At 39.0% G+C, this 23,108-nt stretch overlaps 1 protein-coding gene across 1 annotated transcript in view; it reads right to left on the minus strand.

Moving 5' to 3' along the window:
* The window catches only part of LOC120524985 (active breakpoint cluster region-related protein-like), a 54,335-nt gene that overhangs the window by 2,673 nt on the left and 28,554 nt on the right, over positions 1–23,108 (minus strand). The window contains exons 8-12 of the mRNA XM_039746901.1: positions 21,873–21,929; positions 17,877–17,986; positions 10,183–10,322; positions 9,952–10,086; positions 4,145–4,250 (exon numbers count right to left, since the gene is read on the minus strand). Coding sequence (XP_039602835.1) covers positions 4,145–4,250; positions 9,952–10,086; positions 10,183–10,322; positions 17,877–17,986; positions 21,873–21,929 — 548 coding nt within the window. The remainder of the gene's footprint in view (positions 1–4,144; positions 4,251–9,951; positions 10,087–10,182; positions 10,323–17,876; positions 17,987–21,872; positions 21,930–23,108) is intronic.

Genomic DNA, 23,108 nt, shown 5'->3' on the forward strand with positions numbered 1-23,108 from the left:
CAACTTTCGGTCAGTCCTCATGAAAGGCCACATCCACAGGAGGACAATATCCATGTTGGAACCATCTGCAGAAGAATGCAGAACCATCTGGAGACAAGCAGCCACTAGGCTATGATAATTACGACTACTAGCCCATCTACTACATTTTGCTGAAATAATTTGTCATTAGCAATTAATTAGTGTTTTCTGCTGCTGGGTCCAAAACTTGATGTTTTCATGTCCCATATGTTTATATTTACAATACACACACATTCATTTAAAATGTTTACACACACACATATTATATATATATATACACATGCAGTGGCAAGAAACACTGAACCCTTTTGAATTACCTGGTTTTCTGTATTAATTGATCATAAAATGTGATCTATTTTTCATCTAAGTCACAAGTATAGACAAACAAATAAAATATGCTTAAGCTAATAATACACAAACCATTATAATCGTTCATGTGTTATCGAACAGACTCATCAAACATTCACAATCTGCTGTTGAAAAAGTAACTGAATCCTTGGATATAACAACTGGCCAGACCTCTTGTGACATCAATAACCTCTAATAAGTGCTTCCAGTAACTGCAGATTAGATCTCCATAACGTTCAGTGGAAATTCTGAACAATTCTTCCTTAAAGAACTGCTTCAGTTCAGCTATATTCTTAGTGTGTCTGGTGTGAACAGCTCTCTAGAGGTTATTTTGCAGCATTACTGTTGGGTTAAGGTTGGAACTATGACCAGACTACTCCAAAAAACAGATTTTAATTTCCTGAATCTATTACATAGTAGGTTTAGGTTTAGGGTTATTGTCCTGCTGCACCACCCAACTTCTATTGAGCTTCAGCTGGTGGAGAACCACCCAGACATTATTCTGCAGCATGCCTTGATAAAGTTGGGAATTTATTTTCTCCTCACACATGGCAAGCCTTCTGGGACCTGAAGCAGCAAAGCAGTCCCAAATCATGATGCTTCCTCCACTGTTCTTCACAGTTGCAATGATGTTTCCATGTTGGCACGGGGTATCAAATGTACTGCTGCATATTTTATCTTTAGTTTAATACGTTTTCAAAATATTTTCCCATTAACTCTGTGGAATGTCAAGATGGTCTTTGGTAAACTTTAGGTGTGCAGTGGTTTTCTCCTTAATATGCCAGTTTAATGTTTTGAATGTGGTAGACGCATGAACAGAGATGTTAACCTGTTTGAATGAGTTCTTCAAGCCTTTGGCTGTTACACCTTCATTTTTTTTTCTCAATATTGACCATTTTGCATTGTGTCTTTTTGAGTCATCATTTTGAGTCATAACTGTGGACTGGCAAATACCTAAAAACTTTGAAATTACTTTGCAGCCCCCTCCAGCTTTATGCAAATCAACAATTCTTGATCATAGAGCTTCTGAGATCTCTCTTTTACGAGGCATACTTCACATCAGCAAATGCCACTTGCTAGCAGCAAACCGAAAATGTTTGAGACTTTCCTTCTTTCATTGGTTGAGATGTAGGTTTGCCAACTTTCTGACTCCAATTAGCTTTTGTTGAAGTCATCAGCCTAATGGTCCAAATACCTTTTCCAACCTAAACCCATGAACGTCTGAATGATGTGTTCAATATGTACAAGAACAATACAATAATTTGTGTGTTATTAGTTAAACAGATTACATTCGGTCATTACTGTAACTTATTAGATAAAGACAAACCCATATTTTTATTCGTAAATGTGATTATTTAAAAACTGTTCACATACTTTTTTTTGCCAGTGATATCCAAGTGTGCATATAGTACTGTATATAATATATGTACTTTATTTGCTTTTGGAGTGATGACTGTCTGAATGTGTGTCTGTATGTCAGGATGTAAATCTGCGAATGTGATAAATTAAAAATAAATCACCCAATCTGAATACAATTTGGCACATATTTGATTATTTTAAAACAAAAAAGCCAATTGTGTTTTGAACAAAATCACTCCAGTAATTTTAATCTACAAAAATAATGCATTTATTTATTCATTTGTCAGTTTGTATGTTGTGCACATTTGTGTTCCAACTGTAGCACAAGTAGGGAATAAAGAGAAACATATATTTTTCAGCAAAACATGATTCTTAAATACTGTAGCATTTCATATAAGATATATCTAGAAGAGGAGTATTTGAAATACACAACATAGATTCAGATGAGGAATCTATGAGGATGCAATAAAAGCAGATGATAACAGAGGTACACAAGTTAATATTTCTTAATTTTCAGAAGGCTTTTGATCTGGAAACACATGAAAGTTTAGTCATCAGATTAAAAGAACTGTGAATTTGTTGTTGATGTTAAGTGGTGTCCTTTAGGGATCAGTGCTGGAGCTGCTCCTTTTTTAATATGCATTAATGTTCTGGACAAGAAGTGAATATTTAAACTGGTTAACTTTGAAGATGATACCAAACTAGGTGGAAGGGCAGATATTGTAGAATCAGCTAAATTGCTACAATGGGGCTTGGAAAGCATACAGGTGTGGGCAGATCTGTGGCAGATTAAATGTAATGTAAGTAAAGGTAAAGATGTAGGAAGTAGAAATGTTAGATTTGAATACACAATGGGAGGTTTAAAACTTGAAAGTACATCTCATGAGAAGGATATGGGAGTCATAGAGGACTCATCAATATCTACACTCTGACTGTGTACTGAAGTGATCAGGAAAGCTAACAGAATTTTAGATTATACTGTATAGCGCAATTTATAGAGAACATGTCAATGGAGCTATTCTTAAGCTATATAACACTAATGAGGGCTCATTAAGAGAACTGTGGACAGTTTTGGTCTCCAAATTACCTCATAAATATAGCAGCATTAAAGAAAGACCAGAGCAGAGGCACTAGGCTGATTCTGGGACTATGAGGTATGAGCTACGGGAAAGACTGATGGAGTTGAACTTTTTTCAGTTTAAGCAAATGGAGTTTAAGAGGTGACAGTAGATCCCAATTGTTACTTTAAAAATAATTTTGGCATAAAAACACAGGGATGTGATCAGAAACGAAACTTGTCAAGGGCAGATTTCACATAGGGTTTTAGAATTTTTTTTTTCTTCGAACCATAAACACATGAAATAAATTACCAATAAGTATGCTGGAAAGTAGGGCTTAACAGACTTTCAAATCTGCACTTAATGTTATTTTGCACAATTTTGGTGAATAGGATGGACAAGCTTGTCAGGATGAATGGCCTGTTCTTGTCACAATCTTTCTAATATTCTAATGCTCTTACACAATATTGGACTGCGCTATTCTACTATTAAAATAACTTTACATAGGAATAGTCATGTGCTGGATACATCAAATTTATATATATATATATATATTCATAATAAACTTAGTAGTTAACATTTTTCCTAGGTATCACATAATTTCAAGCATTACAAATTGTTGTCATCAAAAGAAAAAATCTTCAGATGACATACTGCACGCATAATTAGATGCTGCCATACTTCTGCTCCTCTCTTGTTATGCACATCTCTCCTGCATGCCCAATATTCATCTTCTCTTCCTACTTGTCACATTTCATCTGCTCATACCTCTTTTATTATTTAAAGAGATGAACAACTACTGTAACTTCTATGTTTTACGTCCATTACCTTTAAACTTTCTTCCTCTGCTCTGTGACCAAAAATGCCTCTACGCTTGAGCCGTAGGTCTCAGTTCTCAGAAACTTTATGCCATCTTTCTACCGAACCTCTGCTGTTTTTTTAACCTAACTCAGGCCTGTGATCTGATTATATTAATTACGTAACGAAAACTTAAGAACTGCCAAAATGTCAAATGTTCTTCATTCTATTCACCCCTCCCTAGAGCCTATTCAGATCAGCACTGGGTGCAATATAGTGGCCAACTCCGGAAATGGTGCCAGCATAATGCAGGGCAAACTTACACATACCAATAACATTAAATATTTTACCTCTTATACATATTTATGAATGTGGGAGAAAAAGTGGAGTACATGGACAAAACCTCACACAGACCAAGGGCTAATGTACCAACTTCATACAGTTTCAACTGAGTCTCATGGAGCTATGAAAAGGTCCTTATTACTGTACTCGTAATGTTTTTTTTTTTTTTTTTTAATAACGTGCATGTTTGATACTTTTTGGAAGACATTTTAAATTTTTACCTTTTGAGATGTTGAACCAGAAACAGAAATGTATTGCGGTTTGCATCTGGGATCTCTTGCAGCAGCTCAATCATGGAATATTCCTTTTTCTCTTTGTCAGCAATTTCTAATTGATAGAAAAATATGTTATTTTTATATTATTTTCATGTGCTACATATTGCAGGGTGCAGTAAAGGGTCTTCTTTCTGACGTGTCCAAGTGCTTAATTATTTTTGATATTGAAACGTTCTACTGCCATATTCCAAAGTCTGTATTATATAATATGGCCTCATTTGCTCAATGGATGCTCATTGTGTTAATACATTGTATTTAACCAATCATGTTACAGCTTCTAGAACCAGATCTGTGGGAAACAGATGCTTCATAATATAACTAGGCTGGCTTCACAGATGGGCTGAATTATTTAAATCAGTCTGCATTCAATTTTAACTGAAAGAAGATCATAAAACATTAGGAGTGCAATAAGGTGGTCAGTGAGGCTACAGCAAGTTAATGTGGTCAAAGACTTAACAATTAAATGTTAATTACCATATTTCTTCAGTTCTAACATCAACATTACTTTATAGTTAATACCCCTGATATCAGAATGCATCTAAGAAACAGTATGTCTTCTAATCAATAGTGTGGACTGCTGGGCCACCCATGAACTGTACCGAAGTCAAAAATCCTAACAAAGGAGTCCAACGTAACAAAAAAAGTGGATTTATTAATGAAAGAAGGAATACATGGCAGCAACAAAGTACAACGAAAGAGGAAAGATTACAGATATCTCCACCCTCAGGGTCCACCTAAACAGTAATAACCCTAGTACCAATCACATTGATTTAAAATAATAACAACATGCTAGTTGTTTAAAATAATAAAAAATGCTACACTTTAGGACAGGGGTGTCCAGCTCCGGTCCTGGTGGGCCACAGTGGCTGCAGGTTTTCATTCTAACCATTTTTCCTGATCAGCAAGCAGTTTTCAGTGCAAATTAACTCCTTTTCCCTTCACTTTAATAGCCCTGTTTTTTTATGGATTCAGTTCTCTGAATTGATTCGTTTCTTTTTTAAATGGCAGCCAAACAGAAATGAGATGTGAAACAAGCTGACAGATGACCATCTAAATTGGAACGTCACACTCCAGCCAATTTCACTCCAACCAGTTTCTTAATGAGAAGCCAATTCTTGCTGTTAATTAAAGCCATGGTTGAATATCATGACTTGTTGCTGCTCTCTTTCTGCTACAGCAGACTGTTGATTTTCTGTTTTTCCTAAGACCACCATCAAGATGTTTTGGTGACCTGAGCAAACCAACCTGAGCGAGACCTTCACCTTTCTTTATTTTCAAGTTAACTGGTCTTGTGGCAGCTTGTTTTGTGTCTCATTATTGTTTAGCTGATCATTAAGAAAAAAAAAAAAAACAAATAAGGGGTCTGAGTCACGTCAATTAAAACTAAGGCAAAACAAGTTAATCACCAGCAAAAGCGGCTCAGTAATTAAGCTGATGGTTAGAATGAAAACCTGCAGCCACTGAGGTCCACTAGGACCGGTGTTGGATACCCCTGCTTTGCCATAATGTGTCTAATTAATATTTATATACTGTGGTTGTAAAGAAATAGTTTGACTTTAAAAATGCCTTTAATGATTGACATCCTGTGAGATGGTGAGCTTTATATTTTTGCTGTCATTGACGGTTTGACAGAAGTAATGCATTGTCTGCAGTGGACTACACGTTCACTGCAAATGCCTGTTCTATGATCTGATTGGCTGTGAGGCAGCTCATTGAAGTGTGGTATTAACAGGAATGAAAAATATGGGCATACATTTTAATATTGCTATTATAAACAGTGCATGTGAATAAGAAAATAATATAAAATATCAGGTTCCATATTGGTTCTGGGATAAAACTGTCACCTTACCTATACAAACTGACAAAAGTATGTTTGCCTTGGCAGGGAAGCAGCCATCAGGCTACTACCGTCACTTTGACTGGCTAAAGGTTCTAGCTTTACAACCATTTTATTTCCTTCAAATACTATTCTTGGCTTTATAGAAATTTCTTGCAGACATCAGCTCTCTATGACGGTAAACTGGATAAATGGTTTAGAAAATTAATAGATGGAGTTTTTAAGAAAGGATATACAGAGCAGTCTCTCTGCATGTCACTTGTAGAGTAGCTGGGATATTTGCCAGAAGTGCACACCGTGGTGCTGTTGTTGGCATTTACATTTTTTTGAAGAGTTATCTAAATCTGGAGTGCTTTAAAGAATTGATGGCACCTCAGAATCAAATAAACATGTTAATAGTTAATGCTCTCCAGACCCCTACTTTCTTGAAGATTTATATTTTAGTATACATTGCCATCTGTGTGGCAGGCTCCTAAATCCATTTTGCACACTACCCCATTCTTTATCTCCGTTTATCCCTAAAGCAAATCCCACTGTTAGCTAAGGATTCACTGAAAGGGTCACCACATCAGAATAAAATTATTTGTTTGTGTATTACTACTTAATAAAGCTTATGGATTTATATGAGGATAAATCAAAAAGTAAAGGCAATTTGAAAATGTTGCGGTATCTGCAATGGACAGAGGCTGACGCAATATAACACTCTCGCTATGGCTTATGGGTAGCTTCAACAAGCACTGTGCATTGCTCTGTTGTTAATCCAGTTGAAGCCAAGCTCAAATGAACATGGATGCTTGGCTGTGTGATTGCACCACTGCTGAACAATGTACCATTGTGAAATTACTTTGGGCAGAGGGTGAGAAACCTGTTGAAATTTGTCTTACATATTCCACAGTATGTAAATAAATAGTAATGTAATTAATAGTTCAGGGGAAGGGGGGTTAACATAAAGCACTACATAAAAGGTTGTTTGTATGTTTGATTGCTAAATTACAGTTGTATAAGATACATACTTAAATAATTGTACATCAGTGCTGTACTTGTATAGTGCCTTGGCACAATCTTCACTATAGAAAGTGCTATATAAAGTGGACTCAAAAAGTAGTCAGGAGACTTAACTTTTTCTTTTCACATTTTGTTACAGCCTTATGATAAAACCATTTAAATTACTTAATCCAACATAAAAAAAAACACAAAGCCCTAGAATGATAAAGTGAAAACAAGATTTTAGAAAATGTTGCAAATTTATTAAAATAATAATAATAAAAAAAGAAATATTACATAGACACAAGCATTCAGACCTTTTGCTATGACATTTGAATTTTGGCTCAGGTGAATCCCTTTTTTTTTTGTCATTGAGATGTCTCTACACCTTGTTTGGGGACCACCTGCTGACAGTTCAGTTGTTTGCACCTGTCTATTGAAGGTTCAATATGTTTCAGAACAAAACCAAACCTTGAGGTCAAAGGAACTGCCAGAAGAGTTTAGAGACAGGATTGTGTTAAGCCATAGATCTGTGGAAGGCATTGAACATTCCAATGAGCACAGCAGCCTACATAGTTCTTAAATGGAAGACATTTGGAATAACCACATCTCTTGCTAGAGCTGGTTACCTGGCCAAACTGAGCAATTGTAAGAGTATAGTGGTGATCATGAGTCCAATTGTCAGTCTGGTAGAGCTCCAAAGAACCTGTGTGGAGATAGAAGAAACTTCCCTAATGACAACCATCACTGCAACACTCCACTGATCTTCCAGATGGAAGTCTCTCCTAAGTAAAAGACAGATGGAAGCCTTCTTAAAGTTTGCAAAAAGGCACCTATAGTGCTCTCAGACTGTGAGAAACAAGATTCTCTGGTCTGATGAAATCAACATTGAACTATTTGGTCTCAGTTCTAAGTGTCTTGTCTGGAGAAAAGCAGTAAACGCTCATCACCAGTGGAATACAACTCATATAGTGAAGCATGGTGATGGGGTTGTTTTTCATAGGGACTATGAGACTGGGTAGAGGTGACAGAAAGTGAAACAGAGCAAAACACAGAGATATCCTTAATGAAAACCTGCTCCAAATCACTATGGACCTCAGACTGGTATGACAGTTCACCTTTCAAAAGGATAATGACTCTAAGCTCAAACCAAAGATAATACAGGAATGCTTTAGGGTCAACTCTGGGAATATCCTTGAGTGGCCCAGCCAGATCCGGGACTGGAATTCAATTGAATTCATCTCTATAGATACCTGAAAATAGCTGTCCACCTGTGGCAGAACTTGAGGGGATCTTCAGAAAAGGATAGCAGAAAATACCCAAATCCAGGTGTGTGGGGCTTCAACCAAGTAGTGAGTAAATGATCTGAATACTTGTGTTAATGGGTTTTCCCCTTTTTTTTTTTAAATAAATTTGTATACATTTTGAAAATCATGTTTTCTCTTTGTCATTCTGAGGTATTGAGTGTTTCTCCATAAGGGGAAAAGAGTGTTTACATGATTTAAGTGCAAAGTCAAAACATTAAAAAATATGTTAAAAAGTGTAGGTTTCTGAATACTGAATTGTTAAAGGTTGTTTGTCACATAACATGCTTGTGTTACAAATACAAAAAGAAATACAAAGTTGACGGTGGCACAGTGGTAGCGCTGCTGCCTCGCAGTAAGGAGACCTGGTTTCACTTCCTGGGTCCTCCCTGTGTGGAGTTTGCATGTTCTCCCTGTGTCTGCGTGGGTTTCCTCTGGGTGCTCCAGTTTCCTCCCACAGTCCAAAGACATGCAGGTTAGGTGCATTGGTGATCCTAAATTGTCCTTAATGTGTGCTAGGGGTGTGCCCTGCGGTGGGCTGGCACCCTGCCTGGGGTTTGTTTCCTGCCTTGTGTCCTGTGGTGACTGGGATTGGCTCCAGCAGACCCCCGTGACCCTGTGTTAGGATATAGCGGGTTGGATAATGGATGGATAAAAAGTTGACAGTAAAATTACTATATATCAGTTTTCTCTTGAACATCTTGATATGATATTAATTTCAGAAAAGTGGTAAATTAAAGATTGTTTCTTTTGTTCTTATATGAAAAAATCATTTATTAAAGTAATAATAAAGCTCTTCACGCAATTACAGTATTGTACCCTATCATACGCACATTTTAATTTTAATGTTTCATTTTGGTTTTTGCTTTGGCATAAAACATGCATCTCTAAAGCAGCTTCTTAGCATCCAAATAAATATCTGTTATGCAGTAAACCTTGTGGAGAGGTTTACTTGCCTCAGCAGTGACATTCATGTCTCTGGTGACTCTTCCTATGAAGTCAATAGACAGACTAGGAGAGCATGGAGGGTTATGAAGTCGCTGGAAAGGGGTGTGTGGCCCTCCCAATACCTATGCAAAAAGTCTTGGTATATGGTTGCGAGACATGGACGCTAACCAGTGATCTGAGACGAAGACTGGACTTTTTTGGTACTGTGTCTCCTCGGAGAATCCTTGGGTAACGCTGGTCTGACTTTGTGTCAAATGAGTGGTTGCTCATGGAGCCCTGAATGAGGCACATTACCTGCATTGCAAAGGAGCGTCAGTTACGGCATTACGGCCATGTGGCGTGATTCCCTGAGGGTGATCTGGCTCACAGGATAGTCATTTTTTTGAGGACCCAAGTGGCTGGACCAGGCCAAGGGGATGCCCATGTAACACCTGGCTGCAGCAGATAGAGGGTCATTTCCAGTGGGTGGGCCAATGAAGATCTCAAGCTGTTTTGTTGTGTGGTGGGTGTGGCAATGCACTGTAACAGTGCATGCTCCTCAGCCTGACCTGACCTGTAGGAAATATGTGACAAGTCACTGATTGAAAATCATTCTAAGATGATCAGAAGGTTAAATTGGATGAACACACCGCTGCCTAGGCTTCTCCAAGTGTTTTGTACCAAGAGAAATGATTACTGACCAAGTCCACGAGCCAGCGGCTGGAAGAACTCTGGTGGAATCAGTGGCTCCGGAAGCTCCCGGAAGTACAGTTTCAAGGTTCCAGACACAGCATTCACATCAACAGTCTTCAGTCGAGTAATAGCATCTTGCAGATCTGCATGGATGGATGTTTTACATGTTAAGCAATTTTATAATTAATATTTCTGAAAATTTGGGAAACTGATAGAACTGTTCAAGTTTTATTCCTTACTGGTGTTGAAGGCTGTCCTCAGTGCTTGGATTTCTGTGGCAATTCCAGAGATTCGATAGATACCTACTTCTTCCAGACCCCTTCTGTCTATCTCCTCCACACAATAGCGCACAATGTTGGGCACCAAAACACCTTCCCTTCTATAGGGGCAAAAGAGCACAAAACATAAAAAGGAGAATGTTTACTAAAATATATATATTCACTGGGACTTCATCTATGAAAGCTTACATTTAATTTAAACTCCTAATTGTAATATATTTTGATATCTTTGAAACCTTTACAGTGATATCCAAGTAACAAAAATGGACTGCAATTTATTTCATAGATGGCAGAATGGTTAGCATGGCTGTCTCTCAGATACACGGTCCTTGGTTCAAATTCTACACCTGATGGTATTCCATGAAGTGCGTTTAGCCAGAAAGTCTCACTTAAATCAAGATGCTGGGCTTATCTGAGTTGGTCCATCACCACCTGATTAAGTCACCATGCAGCCCCTGAGACGACGGAATGAAGACGGGTGTCTCATCTGTCCATTAGACCAACTTCATCAGAATCCTACCATGTGAAGCATGTAAACTAAGAGGACTGATTTAGGAACATTTATGTTAGGTAGAATGCCCAGTGGGGGCCGGGTGGTCTTCTGGCCTTGAAACCGGCCATTAGACTTTATCTTGTTTTGTTGTTACTTATTCTTTAATATTATTGCCATATCTTAATTGCTTTTCTTTTCTTGTAACTTTTTCTTTGTCATCTTGTAAAGCACTTTGAGCTACATTGTTGTATGAAAATGTGCAATATAAAGAAATGTTGTTGTTGCTGTTACTGTTGATTACAACAAGCCACACTTGATAATCGAGGCAGCTAAGTGTCATGTCTTAACCTGCTCAGTGTGTTTATAAGTGACAGAATGTTAGCTGTAATTCTGACTGAGCACAACAGATGTGCAAGGAAACTCATCCAGGAAAGCACACTAAAACTAAAATATAGATCAATAAGTGATCTTCTGTCATTTATGACGAGCTATTGGCTTTCCTTGCCCTAACTGTATGAGGAGGATCACACAAGTTCTTGGTCTTCAATTATTAGTTAGCTTCACACCATGAAGATCAAGTTCATTTCTGTCCTGAGGTAAAAATAAAAAATAATATTTAGCCACAGGAAGTCATGACAAGTGGTAAGAATGGGGACAGTGAGAGAAACAGAAGTGGCCTCCCACCTTATTCTGAAGAAGCCATTTATTCAACACGACAATGCTGCAGCACACATTACAAAAAGCTGACCATTGAACCTTTGGAGAATTCTGGCGTCCAGCTGGTTGAACCCCCTCTTTATTAACGATGTATCACGTTGTACTTTCTGGTTGTTCCCTAGAAATTTAAAAACCTTTGCATGGAAAAGTTTTAGCAACAGGTGAAGAATTGATTTGATGTGGTGAATGAGAAACCTGGGCGTTTAACTCGAGGTGATTCTGCTTCTAGGGCGGCACGGTGGCGCAGTAGTAGCACTGCTGCCTCGCAGTTAGGAGACCAGGGTTCGCTTCCCGGGTCCTCCCTGCGTGGAGTTTGCATGTTCTCCCTGTGTCTGCGTGGGTTTCCTTCGGGCGCTCCGGTTTCCTCCCACAATCCAAAGACATGCAGGTTAGGTTGATTGGCGATTCTAAATTGGCCCTAGTGTGTGCTTGGTGTGTGGGTGTGTTTGTGTGTGTCCTGCGGTGGGTTGGCACCCTGCCCAGGATTGGTTCCTGCCTTGTTCCCTGTGTTGGCTGGGATTGGCTCCAGCAGACCCCCGTGACCCTGTGTTCGGATTCAGTGGGTTGGAAAATGGATGGATGGATGGATTCTGCTTCTTGCTTTGACGAATAAATCAAGCATGTGAAAAATTGCATTGATGCGTGTTGAAGTCACCAATAAATGAGCTTTACTTGGGGAAAAAGTGCCTTAATTTCTGTTTCTTTCATGAAAGGCTAAGGACTTTTGCAATGTCCCTCATATGCAATATATCTAAAGTCTTATGTGTTGATCAAGACAACCTTTATTTGAAACACCATACGGACCATCCTATAAATGGATCATGAGTAAACAACGCTTCATCTTGCTTGTCAGGTAGTTGAATTTTGTTGATAACAAATTACCTGTCACTTCACACAGTAGTGAAAAATTCTTTTTGAAAATAAAATCTTTCTTGACACTAGTGGGCATGATGTTGTTTTTGACCATTGACATTGTTTGGAAAGAATGTTTGAAAATGAAATGATAGAAACTGGACATCTTACAATTAGTGAGTTGGTTATATCTCTACTGAACAATGGATTAAGTTTAGTGATAGTTAGACAAACATTCCTGTAGTCTGCTGATGAAAACCTAAACCTGCTGATCTGTTTTTTGTTTTTATTTTTTAAATTAACTTTTATCTATCTTTTATTTTTTTTCTTTATTTTACCATAATACCTGAAAATACCTGATATTGTGAAAATAACTTTGTGCCAGATTAATGTTTAAAAATATTGATCCCTGTTTACTTTCCTTTTGCCACATGGTACCACCATCCCAGTGGCAAAAGGATGGGGGGGGCATCAAAGGCTGTAGCCCCCTGATATATTGCTCCCAGTCCCTGAACTTTGTTTTGTAATACACTTAATTACCAAACTAGATTTATATGTAAAGTGGCAGGGATGAGGATCAGCATCTCCATATTTGATACCAGGGTCCTCAGTAGGAGTTACTGCCTCAAGTGGATTAGTTTAAGAACCTTGAGATCTTATTCACGAAGGAGGGGAAAAGGGATGGTGAAAATGACAGACGGATGAGGGCAGCAAGTGCAGTTATGCAGTCACTATACCGATCTGTAGTGATAAAGGAGCGGAGTCAGAAGGTGAACCTTTCATTTACCAGTCAATCTATGTACCTACCCTCACCTATTGTCATGATTTTTGGGTTATGACCAAAGACTGAGATTGCCGGTACAAGTAGCCGAATTTAGCTCTCTCCGTGTGGTAGGTGGGCTCTTCCTTAGAGACAGGTTGAGAAGCACAGGCATCTGGGAGAGGCTTGGAGTAGAGCTACCAACTCTCCGCATCGAGAGGAGCCAGTTGAGGTGGTTCGGGCATCTGATACGGATGCCTCCCAGATGCCTCCCTGTTGTGGTTTTACAGGCACAACTTGCTGGGGGAAGACCCCAAGGAAGACCCAGGACTCGCTGGGAGGATTATATGTCCCAGATGGCCTAGGAATGCCTTGGGTTCTCACAGTATGGCAAGTGTAGCTGGGTAAAGGGATGTGTGGGCCTCATTGCTAAGAGTGTTAAAATGGTGGAAAATGATTGAATAATTAGTATAGTTAAGCCGCTGATCACTGAGCGTAAGTAAGGAAAAGGGTGGACCCCTCCACAAGCTCTTCAATTTTATATGGTGGATAGATGATCGTGAAACTTAAGGGGGACCCTCCTGAATTTCAAATAGTGCACATATGATTGCAAAGCTTCAAGAGGGAAAACACTCCTCAGTTTTATATGGAGGATAGACAAATGTGAAACTTTAAAGAGGCACTCTTTGATTTTTCTATGCTAGTAATCATAGAAAGACTGTGCATGAAAATCAAAATTTGGAGTCCTAATAACACCCTTGCACTATCCTGGGTCTGAATCTCATGCCAAGTTGTTGTCTGCATGGTGTTTGAATGTTCTTACTCTGGAGGGTTTTCCTCCAAGTACACCATTTTCCTCTTACATCCTAAAGACATGCTGGTTAGGTTATCAGGCATATCTGAATTTTCTGTGTTTTTGTGTGATTTGGCTGTGAATTAGATGGACACCCTGTCCTTGGATATTTCCTGCTTGTGTTAACTGATGCTGGAATAGACTTCAGCCCCCACCAGAAGCCTAAATAGGAGCTTTTGAATTGAAGACAGATGTCTTTACCAATGCATGACAGGCAGTGGGGCATAGTAGTTAAGGATATGGATTTCAAACCTTTACACTGTAAGTTCAAGTCCTGCTACTAACGCTGTGACTTCACCTGTCTGTGCTCCAGCAAAAAGAAATGTAACCGACTGTGTCTGAAATATTATAAGGTGCCTTGGACAGGCGACAGCCAAATATGTGAACGACGAGGAGTGACTGATCTTCAATTCAAAAGCTCAGTGCCTTGTCAATGTTTCATGTTCATGCACTACTCCGATTTTTCTGGAAGTATTAACTGAACAATATTTTAGCAAGAATGCCTTCATTTGGTAAATTGCAAACATACAGTGCATCCGGAAAGTATTCACAGCACATCACTTTTTCCACATTTTGTTATGTTACAGCCTTGTTCCAAAATGGATTAAATTCATTTTTTTCCTCAGAATTCTACACACAACACCCCATAATGACAATGTAAAAAAAAGTTTACTTGAGATTAAAAAAAATTTAGAAAGGACATGTACATAAGTATTCACAGCCTTTGCCATGAAGCTCCGAATTGAGCTCAGGTGCATCCTGTTTCCCCTGATCATCCTTGAGATGTTTCTGCAGCTTAATTGGAGTCCACCTGTGGTAAATTCAGTTGATTGGACATGATTTGGAATGGCACACACCTGTCAATATAAGGTCCCACAGTTGACAGTTCATGTCAGACAAACCAAGCATGAAGTCAAAGGAATTGTCTGTAGACCTCCGAGACAGGATTGTCTCGAGGCACAAATCTGGGGAAGGTTACAGAAAAATTTCTGTTGATTGAAGGTCCCAATGAGTACAGTGACCTCCATCTTCCGTAATTGGAAGAAGCTCAAAACCACCAGGACTTTTCCTAGAGTTGGCCGGCCATCTAAACTGAGCAAACAGGAGAGAAGGGCCTTAGTCAGGGAGGTGACCAAGAATCCGATGGTCACTCTGTCAGAGCTTCAGAGGCCCTCTGTGGAGAGAGGAGAACCTTCCAGATGGACAACCATCTCTGCAGCAATCCATCAATCAGGCCTGTATGGTAGAGTGGCCAGACGGAAGCCACTCCTTAGTAAAAAGCACATGGCAGCCTGCCTGGAGTTTGCCAAAAGGCACCTGAAAGACTCTCAGACCATGAGAAACAAACTTCTCTGGTCTGATGAGACAAAGATTGAACTCTTTGGTGTGAATGCCAGGCATCACGTTTGGAGGAAACCAGGCACCGCACTTCACCAGGCCAATACCATCCCTACAGTGAAGCTTTGTGGTGGCAGCATCATGCTGTGGGGATGGAACTGGGAGACTAGTCAGGATAAAGGGAAAGATGACTGCAGCAATGTACAGAGACATCCTGGATGAAAACCTGCTCCAGAGCGCTCTTGACCTCAGACTGGGGCTTGTCCTTGAGTGGCCCAGACTTGAATCCGATTGAACATCTCTGGAGAGATCTTAAAATGGCTCTGCACCGACACTTCCCATCCAACCTGAGAGGTGCTGCAAAGAGGAATGGGCGAAACTGGCCAAGGATAGGTGTGCCAAGCTTGTGGCATCATATTCAAAAAGACTTGAGGCTGTAATTGCTGCCAAAGGTGCATCGACAAAGTATTGAGCAAAGGCTGTGAATACTTATGTACATGTGATTTCTCAGGTTTTAATAAATTTGCAAAAATCTCAAGTAAACTTTTTTCACGTTGTCATTATGGGGTGTTGTGTGTAGAATTCTGAGGAAAAAAATGAACTTAATCCATTTTGGAATAAGACTGTAACATAACAAAATGTGGAAAAAGTGATGTGGTGTGAATACTTTCCGGATGCACTGTATAATTGTATGATTTCACATATGGATTATGCTACATGTGTAATGTAAGCCTATTTCATGGGTGTTGTGGTGCAGTGTTAGTCTCTATACACATCCATTGTATAAGAAACTTTGCTATCTGTGTTTATCATGAAACATGGCTTTTTTTTTCTTGGCTATCCCCATAAAACACATGGGTTAGGTAGTATACAAAAATGTATATAATTTTTGAATATTCCTTTAAGGAACTATCTTCCACTTCAAAACCACTAGATGGTGCTACAATACCAGATAGCTGCAACTTCTGTAACAGGCAAACAGTGACTATATTATGAATACAGAGGTTTGCATATTACCAAAGCTGATTGGTTTTGGCAAAGGTTTTACAGCTGGATGATCATCCTGACACTAACCCTCTCTATTTATCTCGGCTTGGGACTGGCACCAAGTTGGGCTGGTTTACAAACGGGAGCTCCGAAAGACTAAACCCACTGTAACAGTACAAGTTCTTCACGTAGAGCATTGTGCCAAGTGCAGATACTTTCACCTGCTCTGCTGGCCTTGTAACATCACATTTAGCACAGTTAATCTCTAAACTTTACTTTTTTTTGTTTTGCCTGAATTGTCAGTTTTTGTAGGTGAATTGTATTTACTTGTTTTGTGGGGTGTGTGGCGATCATTTTGTTTAATGTGTTTTTTTCTTATTTATCTTAATTTATATTTTACTGCAATGGTTAAAACTTTAATTGGCTTTCAGGTTTATTGTATTTTCTTAAGGGATTTCTTGTAGGGCAGTTGGAAGAGTGAATGATGAAGTACAGTGAGGATATTGGCCTTTTTCTGATCCTTTTACCTCAACCTTGTATGATGGAGAAGTGTAACAGAACACCCCTTGTAGGTGACATTTGTTATAAGCTCATAGACCATGATAGAATTCATTGACAGAAATGAGACTGTCACTGTGATAAATTCACTTGAGCAGTGCCCCTCTTACTGTAAATTCTCACTCAGAGCTACTGGAGACAAACTGAGGCTGGTGAATTCAGTGGGCTTAGCATAACCGTCTAAGCCAAGATAAAGGAGAACTCTTCTCATTCCCTCTCTAGTGACCAGTTGGGATCCTGAAAGTGATGTCTCAGTTTCAACAATGCTGTATTCTTCTCGCTTATGTGGGCCAACTTATGTTAGTCAATTAATCTAAACAGAATGTCTATGGAATGTGGGGAAGAGGGAATAAAACAAATTGGAAATTGAGCAAAATAAGAATGTTCAGGCTCTACATAGTCAGTGACCAAGATGGATTTCAAACCATTTGCCTGAATGGGTGAAGTGACAGTGCTAATCATTGTGCCACTTTGCTATCTGCCCTACAGTAAAGCCTGATGAAGACTCTGCTTTTGTGCAATTTGGGAATTACTGCAAGATATTAGTAATAACTTGTGCCTCACAGAAACTTACTGCACATTTGTGATGAGAGCAGACCATTCAGTCCAACAACTTTTTTACATCCCATTCACCAAGACTGTCTGAAATAACATCGTGTCGAGATTTAGGAAGTCCTACTCCTGCCACCACAATACTCATTCACTTATTCCATGTGTTTATGTTTCTTTGCGAGAAGAAAAACTTTCTAAAATTTTATATGAAATGTGCCCTTAATAACTATTCAACTGTGCCCCCACGTTCTTGTTGCACTATGCATTTTAAAGTAATAGCTGGGATCTACTGGACTAATTCCTTTCATAATTTTAAACACTGCAATCATGTCACCTCTGAATCTTTGTTTGCTTAAACTGCTTCTAGCACCCATAATATATTTAGCTATTCATCCCTATATTTATTTTCTTTTCTATATAATGCAATAAAGGGTGGCTAAGTGGTGAGTACTGTTGACACAGAGATCTAGCATCTTGGGTTCAAACTCCATACCAATAGAGTGGGGACAGCAATAAAAAGAAAATATAAATACTGAAATACTCACTCTGCTGTGATTCCTAGGAGAACTCCAAACACGTCACTCTGATCTGTGCAAGAGGATCCTGGTGGCTGCAGACCATGTGCAGAATATTTCAGAGAGACGGAAACTTGTATCTATAAGGGAAAACATTAAGCAGTGAGGATAATTCAGTTCTACTCTGGATAATTACATGTCCTCAAATCTGGACACAAACTGAGACTATTAGCCTCGGTGGTCTGGTTTCTGTAGTTTACCTTATTATTTATAGTTTTTGCCACCACTATCACTCATAGTCAGAACTGGGATTAACTTCTTATATCAAAGAAGCTCAGCAGAGAATGTTTTATCTCTGCCAACCTAAAAAGTTCAACCTGTCCCAATCAAATCTAGTTCAGTTTTACCAAGCAGTCCTTGAAAGCATCTTCACTTAATCCATAACTGTTTTCCTGCATGCCAGCCATGGGAACATCTCAATATCTCTAGTAGGGTAAAAATGACAGGGGTTCATGTGAGGTGGACTCATTCAGTAACTGCCTTTCCCTGTTTTCCTTTACAAAGGAGGAGGAAAGTCCCGCTGTACAATGAAGTCATTTCTTCTCCACCTTCTGAAGTCTTGCCCCTTCTGTCTCCTACTACATATAAGGAGCAATGCTACCAGAAGTTGGCATTAATTATAGGACCAACTCTCATTGACAACTGAATCCCTGAACTGTCTTTTGAGTGAAGACTTTTTGCTAACATGGACAACACGTCTTAATTTAATTTTTGTCTTACATTTTTGATCCTGCTTTGAAAATCTAACATCCAAAAATGTGGTACCAAGCTGGCAGGCACCACAAAATTTTGATATCTTCTCTGCTCTTTTATTGCACTTTCTGCCACATCAGTACATCTGCTTGCTCAAAGCATAAAACTGCACTATGTCAGTCCATCAACAGAAAGGACTATGGGCTGAAGCTGGACTCTATTAAGGACCTGTATATATCACAAGTTAGGAAAAGTGCCAGAAATATAATCAAAGACAACACTCACCCTGGCAAAAATGTCTTTTAACCGTTTTCATAAAGTAGATGTTACCAGTCCCTTAAAGCAAGAACTACTAAACCAATTGTATCCCTGTGTTCTAGTTGAACTCATTTTAAATTAACAGTATTGATCAACTACACTAATTCCCTTCATAATTTTACACACTTCAATCATGTCTCCTCTTTATTTTCTTTTGCTTAAACTGAAAAGGCTCAGCTATTTTAATCTTCCATCATAACTCATTCCCTCTAACCCTGAATTGGGCCTAGTCGCTCATCTCTGGATCCTTTCTAGCGCTGCTATGTCATTTTTGTAGCCTGGAGACCAAAACTGCACACAGTACTTCAGATGAGGCCTCACCGGTGTGTTACAAAGCTTGACCATAACTTCTTTAGACTTGTATTCCACACATCATATAACCTAACATTCTGTTAGCCTTCTTAATGGCTTCTGACCACTGCCAGGCAGTTGATAATGTTGAGCCTACTACAACTCATAAATCTTTCCACTATATATCCAAACCTAACATTTTCACTTCCATGTAATACTTTAACATTTACTTATATTAAAATTCATATGCCACAAATCTGCCCAAGTCCCTCTGTAATGATTCAATAGATTCAAGAAAAATCCACCTAGTTTTGTATCACCTGCAAACGTAACCAACTTACTGTAACTAATTTATATTCCTATCCAAATCATTTATACATATTAAAAATAGCAGCCGCCCTAGCACTGAACCCTGTGGAACAACATAATCAGCCAATTCTTATGAGGTTCCTCGCACCATCACCCTCTGCTTCCTGTGTCTGAGCCAATTTTGCACCCATCTACACACAACACCCTGAACTCCCACTTCTTTTAGTTTAATGCCCAACCTCTCATGTGGCACCTTACCACATGCTTTCTGAAAGTCAAGATAAATAATATCACATGCAGTGACCTCCTAAAAATAATGCTGGGATGGTGACATGTACTTTATATAGTGCGGCTAATTGCATTTGCTTTTTTTATGTGTATAGATTTTTGTTTGATTTTGGAAATTATTTATTCGTATTACTTTTGTGGGTTAGAGCACAGGGTTAGCCATTGTACAGCACCCCTAGAGCAATAGTCAGGTTAAGGGCCTTCCTAAAGGGCCCAATAGAACAGGACCCCTTCTGAAAGTAAAGGGACTTGACCCGGCAACCTTATAGACAGCAGCACAGATCTTTAGTCTCAAAGCCATCACTTCATCTTGGAGATGTAACACCAAAAAAAAAAAACATGTTAGCAACTATAGGGCCATCCCTGAAAATTCAGGTTCAATTCTAAATTTCAGGTATCTGCTTAAACTCTTACAAATATGGTATGTAAGATATGCAACCTCCTTCATGTGCCCACATTTTAAGAGAAGAACAAAATTTCAGAATTAAAAGTTGTAGTGCTCTTTGGAGTTAACCGCAAGTGTGACTCATGCTGGAATTCTGTGTAATTACAGTCAAGTGCGTGTTAGACCTTGGGTGACGTGTGATCATCCATGTTAAGCACAAATAACTCTTAGGACAGTAATTCTGTTGCAATCTAATAGATGCAATAACTCCATGCTGCAAAAAATCATAAATAGTTCTGTGTTCTGCAACTTTATGGTAACGTTATGGTAACTGATCAATATTTAAGAGTGGGGCAGATCCTTCAACCAAAATCACAAAAAAGCCATACAGTCAGCTTTAAAACAAACTGAAACTGAACCACTGCTTGAATCAAGCACTAGTGATGACAATGATAACTGGTCATCAGATGTTGACACAGACACCTGTTTGTTCAGCTTCATACTACTGCTGAGAATCCATCACCTCCTCATTGCGCATTTATAGATAACTCTTGTCTAAAAATGTCTGTTGATCATAACTACTGTATCTGGAGTACTTACGATTTGTTGATGATGGCTTGGTGTAGAAAATAGTTGTTGAAATTAACTGCTATGCTGAGCAGTGTCAGAAAAGTAACAGTAAACCATTTGTTTGTCACAATCGCTGGAAGCCTGTTGCTGCAGATGATGCTTATCATTCTCCTGATACTGCAGGTCATAGTGGATAGACAAGTCCAGAGATGGTACTGGTCCACAAACTGATTATTGCAGACAGTCATTTCTGTGAAGTTATGAGTGTCATTTTTCATTCACTTATAATAATGACTATGATGAAGCCAATCACCCTGTACGGAAGCTGTACAAACTATGGGATATGAATTAAGTAATCATCATGATGTATGATCCTGATCATGACATATAGTAAGTGTTGACGACAGTCTCATGGGTTTCAATGGAAGACTGTTGTAGATACCGAGCCTCACATTCAAACAAGCAAAACTCATTCTACATGCTGTGCAAAGCAAGTTCTGGGTACATCTGGAGCTCGATACTTTAAACCAGTACAAAGACCAAGTGAGATGGCAAGTACAGTCAATACGATCATGCGGATCTGGCACACTGACATTCTACCTTGTCATGTGCAAGCAAAAGAAAAAATATTACATAAACAATCTTTTAGCATGTGCCTGTGTGCGTTGTTGTTTCAAAACAGATCATGTGAAACACGTACTAAATCTGAATCAGTACAGCGGTAGCACTAGACAGACCTTTCCTATTGTGATTATGTTGACATTTTGGTATTCTTATGTTTTTGTTACACATGATTAAAGAAATTCAACGCTTTTAGGTTGTTTTTCAAGGGTTAAACACAATGCCAAGGAGGCTACGGAGCCACCCAAGAAGACTCTCCATGAAGTGTTCTGCATATCTTAAGCATCTGTAATACAAGTGAATGCACTAACTTAATGAAGAGCCAAGTTGCTGACTGACTGATTATTAAACTGCTGCTCAACTGATTAACTGACTGCACAGAGATGGCTTGATTTATTATTTGGCTGATTGATTGACTGAACAGGTGATTGTTCATTTCAGCCTGCTATTAATTTATATGAATGATTGATTGATTAATTCTTGATCCTTACCTCATTCAGGGTAACAACCGTCCTTCTCCATTTGTTCTGAGTAAAATTAGTTTCCAGCTGAAAATACATAATCATTTAATTTTCAGTTGATAAAGCATTGCTGGTCACACTGCATTCCAAAAATTTGAATTTTAAACAGATACACAAGTAGTCAGTGCTGTTAAAATACTTAAAGGTCCATATACTCATCTCATATTTTTGGTTATCTTTTAATTCAATCGTGTTGAGCATTAATTGTTGCTGGAAGCCTAGCAGTTTCAGTTCAGTTTCATGCTAGCAGACATCCCAGGATGGGACATGGCTTACACACCCACCCATGCAATTTGGAGTAGCAAATTCACCTAAGCTGCATGTTACTTGAACCAGCCCTGGATGAGATACCAGTCCATCAGAGTACACCAACACATGCACTCACAACAGACCAATTCAGAGACACAGATTAACATAAAATGCAAATCCCTAATATATGGAAGAAATTGCATTGAGTAAAGGAAACCATGAAGGTATTGGGAAAAGATATAAATTCCATACAAACTGGTGTGCGTTTGAACTTGGCACTCTTGGCTTGAGCTGTTAAGCAGTCTTTGCTATGATTTAGTATGAATTTGGGTCCGCAAAGGCTGCCACTGTTTATCTCCATTGTTCAGTTCACTTTCAACATTGTTATGGCTATGACTGAAAATCCTTATCCTATCAGCAGATACCAAATCTCTGAAGTAGTCAGTCAGTCAGTCATTATCCAACCTGCTATATCTTAACTACAGGGTCACGGGGGTCTGCTGGACCAATCCCAGCCAACACAGGGCGCAAGGCAGGAACAAACCCCGGGCAGGGTGCCAGCCCACCGCAGGGCACACACACACACACCAAGGACAATTTAGGATCGCCAATGCACCTAACCTGCATATCTTTGGACTGTGGGAGGAAACCGGAGCACCCGGAGGAAGCCCACGCAGACATGGGGAGAACATGCAAACTCTACACAGGGAGGACCCAGGAAGCGAACCCAAGTCTCCTTACTGCAAGGCAGGAGCGCTACCACTATGCCACCCTTCTCTGAAGTATTCAAAACTTATTTTTGTGCTCTTTTCTCGCATGACCCTCTTGTTCACTTGACCACGGTTATGGTCTCTTGCAACGGGTTTCAGTTTCTTTTTGTCTTATACCTTTTTATTTTTTTGTTTTCTTTTGTTTTTTTACATTCAACTCCCAGTTTTTGCTCAAATGTTTATCTTC

Source organism: Polypterus senegalus, chromosome 3, assembly GCF_016835505.1.
Source record: "Polypterus senegalus isolate Bchr_013 chromosome 3, ASM1683550v1, whole genome shotgun sequence".
Classification (NCBI taxonomy): Eukaryota; Metazoa; Chordata; class Cladistia; order Polypteriformes; family Polypteridae; genus Polypterus; species Polypterus senegalus.